The 9,413-nt window shown below is 36.9% G+C and overlaps 1 protein-coding gene across 1 annotated transcript; it reads left to right on the top strand.

Moving 5' to 3' along the window:
• Window positions 1–1,504: 1,504 nt before the first annotated feature.
• On the top strand, window positions 1,505–7,879 carry LOC118803912 (coiled-coil domain-containing protein 106-like). The gene is made up of 6 exons (XM_036564451.1): window positions 1,505–1,583; window positions 2,354–2,398; window positions 2,693–2,731; window positions 4,583–4,708; window positions 6,752–6,949; window positions 7,592–7,879. Exons 2-6 carry the CDS (start codon window positions 2,356–2,358, stop codon window positions 7,804–7,806), a joined length of 621 nt encoding a protein of 206 aa, XP_036420344.1. The 5' UTR covers window positions 1,505–1,583; window positions 2,354–2,355; the 3' UTR covers window positions 7,807–7,879.
• The last annotated feature ends 1,534 nt before the right edge of the window (window positions 7,880–9,413 follow it).

Below are 9,413 nucleotides of genomic sequence, written 5' to 3'. Positions count from 1 at the left end.
ATAGAAGGGTATAGATTGTATGATTGCACAAAGTTTGGTGGTATAACTCAAAAACTGTGCATGGAGAAATATTAAAAATTTTGACCTAAGAATAATAAGAAGAATGCAAAGAACAGTAAGTTAACTTTGTTAGTAAGTTAACCAAAAGTTTTGATGCGTTACTCTACTGTTCATGAATGCGTCATGTAGTAGCATGTACTGTAAATCATTATTGACATTTCATACCTTTCTGAGCAGTGCATTCATTTTGGATAATGTTGTTGAGCTCTGGGCAACTCCATCTTCTATGAAATCTATCTGTCTCAGCTGAAGACCTTGAGAAAACCTTATCAAAATTCAGCTAAATTAGCAGAAGCCTAAGCAAATAACATATGCAATAATTAACATACTTCCATGTTTAACATGGGGTAAACCCTTTAAAAGGCCAGTGTCCAACAGTGGGCCCAAAGTTTTATTACACATTTCTATAATCTTAGGATAGCTCAGACAGTTTGCACTGTAGTCTGTGTAGATACTGAATAATAAGTCTTAGTGTGTAATAAGACTGGGATTTTAAGGGGTCACATGCATCAATAGCAATCTTTTTCCACATTTTATTTTAATGATACTACTATTTATTTATTTATCGTGTTTATATACAATTTGTAAGTTTAGCTTATTGGTAGACAACTTTAGATACCTGTAAATGTACTCCATCCACTTGCACAAAGGTACCCTGGATTTACTGAACAGAGATCCAGCATGAATTGACAGTGTAACTTTGTGGTGGGTTTTCCTTCGACACATCCTTAAAAGAAAAAAAAAGACTGTATTAATACAAGCATTATAACTTTCCAGCTCTAGCCAAGTTATGTTTTTCACATAGGGCTAAATTATCTTACCATATAAACCCATCTGACCCACTGTGCGCTGAAAACGTCATCTTCCTCCCGCAGCGGCGACAGGATGGCTCACTGCACAGCAGTCCTTTCTTCCACAGCCGTTTAATCAGTCTTCTGTTGCCTTTACCTTTGTTGCAACGGCGAATTAAATCGAGTATTTGTTTAGATAATTTAACATCTCTGGCCATTGTCAGCTAGCTTACTTTACCGTGGATGATTTATTCCTTAGCAACAGCGTTGGTTTGATTTGGATTTTCGCGGTAATTTGCCCCCCCACCATCGGTTGGGCATGCGCAGACTGCTTTAATCGGCTGCCGAACAATCGCGATGGTTCTGTTCTCGGGTTTTGAACGCAGAGCGGCGGAGATTCGGGGCAGCCTGAGAACCGCAGCTGCGGTAGGTGTGTCGAGTATGTCTAATACAGGTTTTAAACTGTTTAAGCCATTAGATTTAAAAGCACTACACATCCTCAGCCGATCTGCCACAATAAAGGGATGGGTGTTTCCTCATGTCTTACGTGGTGCCAATAAAAATAAGCATCAAGCATAAACTGTGTGATTAGCCATATGTTTGGTCAAAAACAGTTGTGGTTTCATATGTTTATGTTCAGAATAATGCCACGAACGCGTCGTAAAACATTGCCTGGGAAAAGAAGTACTAAGAAACAAAGAACCCGCGGACCAGTGGAAATCAAAGACAAGGGTAAGTTATATTTAGCTAGCTAGCATCAAAGTAAGGCACTGACTTGAGCTGCGTTCTTGTCGACTAGGAACTGGGACGTTTTCAACTCAAAGCTTCTTAGTAATCGTTCACAAAGACTCTTAACTGCCTCGTTCCCTACCATACTAAGTTCTGGCCATGCAACATTTTTTATTAAAAGTCATATCAGCAGGGCTAATATACATTTTGTATACTTCCAAAAATGACCTATATCATAATTCTTAGAGTGAACTCTAAAGTAGGGAGGCACCAATCATGAATTTTTAAGGTGATTCCAATTTACAGTTATTAGCCTTTTTATCTGAAGCTCACACTGTGTGGGGAAAAATGAACACATTAAACACACATTTCCAGCACTTTTAATTTGTCAAAGTCGCATTTGCTTTTTAATGGGCCAAACTGGCATTTTAAATTGTCAATATTAAATCAGTTGCCTATTTAAATGACATGATTCCAATAAAATGTTCCACTGAAAGTAATTGGTAACTGGTTATTTAGCTTAAAGTTTAGTTTATTATTATGCTACGAAATTGTGGTGCAGATGTAGCAGCAGCTTTCAAGTACAGTGTGAGTGCACTTACTTGGCTTACATTATTTACCTCATATAATTGCAACACACTTCTGTCACAATGGAAATAAGAAATTTCCCAATTGCTGTTTTAGTGTTTTGAGCAAATCTGACTGTGCATTCCTATTTTGAAGCCATGCTCTTGTATAAAGCCTAACATACTGTATAAATGCTTTTGCAACAGAGATGTCTAATGAAGAGACGGACAAGGACGTGGATGTGGAGCCTGGTAAGGTTAACAGTTAGAAAACAATATGCTTCATTCACAGTTAAACTGTAAAGATCTCATGCACACTATTTCCTTATAATTAGAAATTAATTCTACTGGAATGTGGTGCACAGCTTTGTGTGTTTTGCTTGCACTGACATATCTAAGAAGTAGATTCATTTACATACTTTTACATACATTAATGTGTATGTAACTAATACATAGACAGCTGTATTTGTACATCATTTGCACTTGTTATCTATCTTTTGACTATCCACTTCTGCATTAAATTACTGTAACTATTTTCTCTTTTAGTATTATTGCCTGAGACATCTGATGAGGAAAAAAATACAGGTGAGCAATTGAAATAAATTTTTTATGTATTAAACACTGAATTGTTGGACATGCATTAAAACAATAATAAGGCTAGATAACTTAAAATCACAGGCCAGCTTGCTGCATAGATTTTCACCTAACTCTTAGTTTAATCAAAAGCTCCCCAAACTCACATTTTTAGTACATTTGCATTTATATATTTGGCAGACACTTTTATCCAGAGCGACTTACTATTTAATCATATTACAGTGGTAGACGAATGTAGCGTTAGGAGTCTTGTGTAAAGTTAAAGTTTTTTTTCAGGTTTTTTTTAACTCCACTTAGGGAGTGTTCAGACTTGGCAGGTTTGGCTGGATAAAACAAACCCTGGTGTGATAGCTCTGTTACTGTGGCTCCTTAGAGCAAGTGAGAATGCTGCCATCTGAAGTCTATAAACGTACCAAAGTATAAACCCCCCCTTAAAAAGAACAGTGAGGTGTGGTTGCCTCTTTATTCACTAAAATTACTTAATTGGTTGTTACCATTTCCCACGGACTGACCCTATGACAAGATGCCACCAGGCTTGGAGGATGAGGGCTGATGCACCTTTTCCCTTTGGACTGTTGCAATCACCAGGATCCCAAAGCCTTCTCCTGATGTTGGACTGGTTAAATAATTGCACTACTGACAAGTGTATGTCCATCAAAGAATCAAAGAACATTTTAAAATGTTTATTAACAATTTTGAAAAATATTTTTTGCTCACTGTGTATATTTATTTAAGCACAGCTGACTTTTTCATCTAAGCATGCACATGTCTCAGGTGAATGTATAGTAAATGTATCTATTCATTCTTTCTTGAACACAGAAATGTAAATAATTGCTTACAAAATTCTGGAAAGTGGCACCTACTTTAATTACTGTTGCTGTTGTTGTAATGTTTTTCAAACTTTGAGCTCAGCTCATCTGGTAGCATCTGCGGGACTAAAAAGATCAGTATCTGAAAAGGAAATCATAGACAAGTATGGTTATTATTCTTCTGTTTAATGGATTATTTACAGGATTACCCCCCTTGTTCAATCAAATAAAAATTGTATTCTGAATGGCCTCAATCGGACTAGTCTATTCTGATTGAGGTGTGTACATGGATGTATTCTATTCCAATTGAGCTATTAGTCGGATAATTAATGGATTATTAGGCTGCATGTAAATGTAGCTACTGATTCCACAGCTAAGAGGAGGAAGCACTCAGCTCTGACCCTGAGTCTGGTGCGATAATGTGATGTGGAAGTCTTAGTCTGTGGGTGTGTTTGGCAATCACCAAATACTACTTAAGAACTTAGCCTCCACTGACCCCGCTCTGTCATTTTATGTGGCCGACCACTTCGTGACTGAGTTGCTGTCGTTCCCAATTGCTTCCACTTTGTTATAATACCACTGACAGTTGACTGTGGAATATTTAGTAGTGAGGAAATGTCACGACTGGACTTGTTGCACAGGTGGCATCCTATCACGGTACCACGCTGGAATTCACTGAGCTCCTGAGAGCGACCCATTCTTTCACTAATGTCTGTAGAAGCAGTCTGCAGGCCTAGGGGCTTGGTTTTATACACATGTGGCCATGGAAGTGATTGGAACACCTGAATTTAATGATTTGGATTGGTGAGTTAATACTTTTGGCAATATAGTGTAACTCTGGATGCCAGCTTTGGGTAAAAAGCAAATAAACAAATTTAATGTTTTTGTTGCCTGTTGATTTAAAAAATCACTAATTAAAAAACTATTGGCTTATACAGATCAGCCATCACCCCTGAGATACTTGTATCTAAATGAACATAAATAAACAGTGTTTCTATGTTTGTCTATTGCTTTATACATGTGGGGCAAATAGAAGATGTAATGTCAAAGGACCAGCCATCCTCAAGCAGAGATGCTGAACTTTTGTTCATGACTCAGAAAATAAAGGCACTTGAAGAGGAAAGAGATTTTCTAAGGCAAACTGTGAAAACACTTTCTGGTAAGAATTAATTGTATTGTTCTCTGTGTGTGTGTGTTTCACTGTCAACCAGGCCCTCCTGTCAATCAAACACAGTGAGTGGGAAATGGGGAGGGACTTTTTAGTGCAGGTGGAAGAGAAGGTATTGAAGAAGTATAAACTTTGCTGGTATCTGCGCATTAGCGATCGCTGCTAGTGATGACATTTTATCAGTTGCTAACCAAGTAGAGGACAATTCTGTCCAAAGTGACTGGTTTTTTTATATGGAAGTTATTTTTGACCGACTGTGTGTGTTAGTGACATAGTAACCAGCTTTGAGCAGAGGCTCACAGGACTGTAAGAGGGCCTGGATGGCCAGAGATGTATATTCATATTAAGGAAATGCTGGGTTAGCGCAGTGCTTCTCAGCCCTGGTCCTGGAATGCTGCCCTGCTCGTGTTAATGTTTTCAGTGCCTCCAACACAATTTTCAGGAAATCAAGGTTTCCTGAATTCATCTTTAAGCAAACTTAATGAATAGTAGCGCAAGCATCTCAGTGAACACTCTCCTTACCAGTTAAAATCATGTTAACAATAAGATGATTTTGGAAAACTAGGCAGCCCAGCTCTTTAACAACTGCTGACTGTTTGTAATGGTGAGATAAAGCAGTAAGAGCAATTAAATGTGCATGGCAGTGTTTCTCTGATAGTCCTGTGAGTGTCTCTATTGGTGCTTGTGACAGCAACAAACTCTCCAAGTCGGTCAAGAATCACCTCCACGCAAAATAGCAGCTTGTTAACAACCATTTACTATTTGTAGTGGGTGTGTTAAAGCAGGGAAAGCATGAAATGTGCATGGCAGTGTTCCTCCGACAGTCCTGTGAGCCTCTGCCCGGAATGGTCACAATGTCACTAACATTGGTGCTTGTGCAGCCATGAGCTCTGCTAGTCAAGAACCACTTCCACATAAAAATCACTTTGGATAGAATTATCCATGGCCTGGTTAGCAAGTATTAAAATGTCACTAGCAGCAGTTGCTAATGATCAGTACCGTCAAAGTTCAGACTTTTTAGTTACTTCCTTTTAAAACACATCTGCACTTGCAGTGCAGAGTGCCTCCAGTGGCACAACAGTATTTTGTTGACATGGGCCTGGCTTCGTAACTCCTGCATCATTTTTAGCAATGGACAGAAAATGGTTTCTTATCAAAGAAGTTATTCTGCTCAGTGTTGTATGGCCATGAAATATATTTTCATAATGTTACAACTCCTCTGAACTATCAGGACATTTAGGTTGTGTGGAAAATGCAAAATGCTGAGAATCTTCCTCAGACTGTATTTTGCAGTATGGGAAGCCCCTAGCAGAGACAGAGACAGTTACTAGTGTTTTAACAATAAAATGTAATAGGATATTAATTGCATATATTATTTAATATTAGTCAGCAAGCAGTTTAATGGCATTTCTCAGCGGTTTGTGTCCCATCTGAATGTGTCATGTCAGTAATTGTTCCAGACTCAGTACCTCAGCTTATGGTAATCCTGTGTGAATTGACATCGTTGTAAATAAGATATAATATTCTGTGGAAAATGAATTTCTTAAGTATGGAGGTATGCTCTATGGCTAAAATTAAGCTGATTTTCCCTGACCTCCTCAAGCTCAGAACATTAAAACATAAAGGGTTGATTTTATGTGATGATGTTGACTGTTTGCTGTGAATTCATGAATTAATGACAATGCTAATAACAATGCTATGGACAGTGCATTCACTTTAGTTTTGGGTAGAGTAACTCAGGTAAACAAAAGTATGATCAAAAGTATGTAGACACCCCTTATAATTAGTGGGTTTGCCTGGAGCCTCTAGGTCCACTGAGGGGAAATATGAATGCTACAGCATTTACAGCATTATAGATAACTGTGTGCCTTATGGAGTTGTGGGGAGGACCTCTTACTGTTTCAGTATGACAGTACCCCCGTGCACAAAGTGTGGTCCAAAAAGAAGTGGTTTGGTGATTTTGCTGTGGAAGCACATTACATTCACTTTAAATTGTATTGTAGAACCATTATAACCTTTATTTTTAATTTATAGATAAAAGGGTCTCCAGAGAAGAGGTATGTCTGGAAGACATAGGGTCAGAATCTGCAGATAGTGATGACACACCACCTTCCTCCTCTACCTCATCTTCATCTGATGATGGACATCCACGAAAAAGGAAGCATGGCAAAAAGAAGAAAGAAAAGCTGGTTTTTAGAGAAAAGCGACTCCAAGTCCAGTCAGGAACACGTGGTAATGGCTCCTATTTACAAAATTGTCAGCAGGTCCTGGCTTCTGACTATAAGAAGATTCCAATATGTTGTAGTCTATGCCATAATTCACTGTTTACTGAGAAGGTCCTGCCTCCTTTAGTTATTGTTGAGCACATAGAAAAGAACATTTAAAAAAGTTATATAATATTCCAGTAGGAGATTTTAATGACAGAAGCTGCCCCTTCAGATGAGCTAATGATGAAGCCAAGATTGTAGCTAGTAAAAGCAGCATCAGATACTAAGAAAGACTTGTTGTGCTGTACACAAAAGCAAATTTATTTATTGAAATAATACAAAGAATGGCATGTGTACAAGTTCATGAATATATCTTTAAACACAATGTTGTAATTACTAATATGAGTGTTGTACAGTCCTGTTTCATCTGATATACTTATCAAGCTGTCTGCAGCTAGGTTAAGAAACTAGCTAGCTAATTGACCTTAACATTTTTCTGTAACATTATGTTTAGCAAGTACAGTAACTCAGATGAAGTTTGTTTGACCAATTTAATTTGTGTCAGTATAATTCTGACTGGTAATAGTTTTGACTTGAGCTTTTGAGCTTTGAATTTGGTCTTCCACACAATTATTTTCCTAATAATTTTATATTTCTTTCGGTTTAGCAAGAACTCCCGAGGATGTCCTGAAACGGTACAAGATGACTCTTAAAGCCTTCAAGAAGGAGGGGAGTATGAATAGGGCCTTCAAGAAAGTTGGTGTCGACAGAAACACTTTGGCATTAACTGCTGTTGTAGCAGAACTACAGATGGTGGATCCAGATTTTTTCAAATCTATCCCTAAATTTTCACCTAGTGAGAAGCTGATTGATTTCAGTTGAAGGTGCCAGGAAGCACTTACAGCAGATGTCCGGTCTGCCGTAAATGCACAAAAGAGTGCAGGTTTGTTGCTCCCACTTACTTACAAATTGAAATAAATCAATCAAACAGGTCATTGTCAGTTTTTTGTTTGTTTGATTGTTTTTTCTTTGTATTGTTGTATGTTTAGGGTTTGCTTTTTGCTTTATTTATTTTTTAAGATCAGTGAAAGATAAATAGCTGAAAAAAACAATAAAAAAGTTAAACTGCAAAGAATAATTTGCAAAATGTAAGACATTATTCTTCTGTGAACTTACACTTAGATGTTTGATAAACATAATATTTTAAGGCAGTCCTGTTTGTACTGGGTACTTTTTTACAGTTTGTCTGATATTGTACATCAGTAGATGTTAAATGTTACTGTAAAAAGTGAGAAGACTTCTTCAGTGTTAAGAAGTGTTTGATTTGAGAAGTTTGATTTAAAAGGACCTGCAATAAAGATTTCAAATCTAATTTTGTGTATTGTCTATGATAATGTGTACATTCATGAAAACATTTGAAATTCTGTGCAATTTAAATACTGCAAAGTAACCTACTGGAATTACTTGGAGAAATATAATGAAACACAGTTATTCCACAGTACTTATGTAAAAGTTACACTTTAAAATAAGTGGACAGTTCCTGTGTAGTTGTTATGTAGGTAGAGTGTAATTACAGAATGGTATTAATCCATGTGATGTGATCAGGTTACCATGTTACAACACAGTTATTCCACAGTACTTACGTAAAAGTTACACTTTAAAATAAGTGGACAGTTCCTGTGTAGTTGTTATGTAGGTACTGTGTAATGGAGTGGTAATAGAGACATTGCTTTGGGGGTAGTACAACACATTTAATTAATGTCTTAAAAGTTACATTTTAGGATAAGGGGACATCTCCTGCACTGTCACATTAAAGAATGGTTTAAAGCTGAAACTGGTTACAATGTCACAGCATTAGGCACAAAGATATTATCTAAATTTTAGGAACATAGCTGATCCAGTGTAAGTGATGTCTTAATGTAAGTTATTACACACTTTCTTTTACTGCTGGAAAAGACCAGAACAAAACTGCTGTTCCAGTGTGATTACAAATGTAATTACACTTATGTTACTACCCTTGTGTAATTACATGTGAGAGAATAGGCTGTTACAACTATCAAGATACACTTGTGTAATTACATGGGGCAAACTGAAGTTGATACACATGTGTAATTACCCAACTTATATTTCTGTAATCAACCTGTAACAATGACTAAATCATGTGTAGTTACACTGTTGTTGCATATGTTGTTTATATGTAAGTACACAGTTATTAGGGACACTTAATATAAAGTGGGACCCATTAATTAAATGTGTTCCATTTTTATAGTACTACTCTATTATTACATTCATACCTACATAATAACTACACAGGAACTGTCTACTTACTTTAAAGTGTAACTTTAACACTGCACTGCAGGAAAGTTCCTGTGTAGAAGATATATTTGAGTAATTACATGAGTCAAAACTGAAGTTGATACACGTGTAATTACATAGACTGTAGTTTTGTTATCCATCTGTAACAGTGACTTAATCATCAGTAGTTACAA

This window comes from Colossoma macropomum, unplaced genomic scaffold, assembly GCF_904425465.1.
Source record: "Colossoma macropomum unplaced genomic scaffold, Colossoma_macropomum, whole genome shotgun sequence".
NCBI lineage: Eukaryota > Metazoa > Chordata > Actinopteri > Characiformes > Serrasalmidae > Colossoma > Colossoma macropomum.
This window is presented reverse-complemented; position numbering and strand designations above follow the sequence as displayed.

Excerpts from the sequence above, each read along its gene's own strand:
- LOC118803912 (XM_036564451.1), top strand. The coding sequence starts at position 2,356 with ATGTCTAATGAAGAGACGGACAAGGACGTGGATGTGGAGCCTG. Across the intron at positions 4,709-6,751 it reads AACTGTGAAAACACTTTCTG|ATAAAAGGGTCTCCAGAGAA; the intron begins GTAAGAATTAAT and ends TTTAATTTATAG. Across the intron at positions 6,950-7,591 it reads AGTCCAGTCAGGAACACGTG|CAAGAACTCCCGAGGATGTC; the intron begins GTAATGGCTCCT and ends CTTTCGGTTTAG.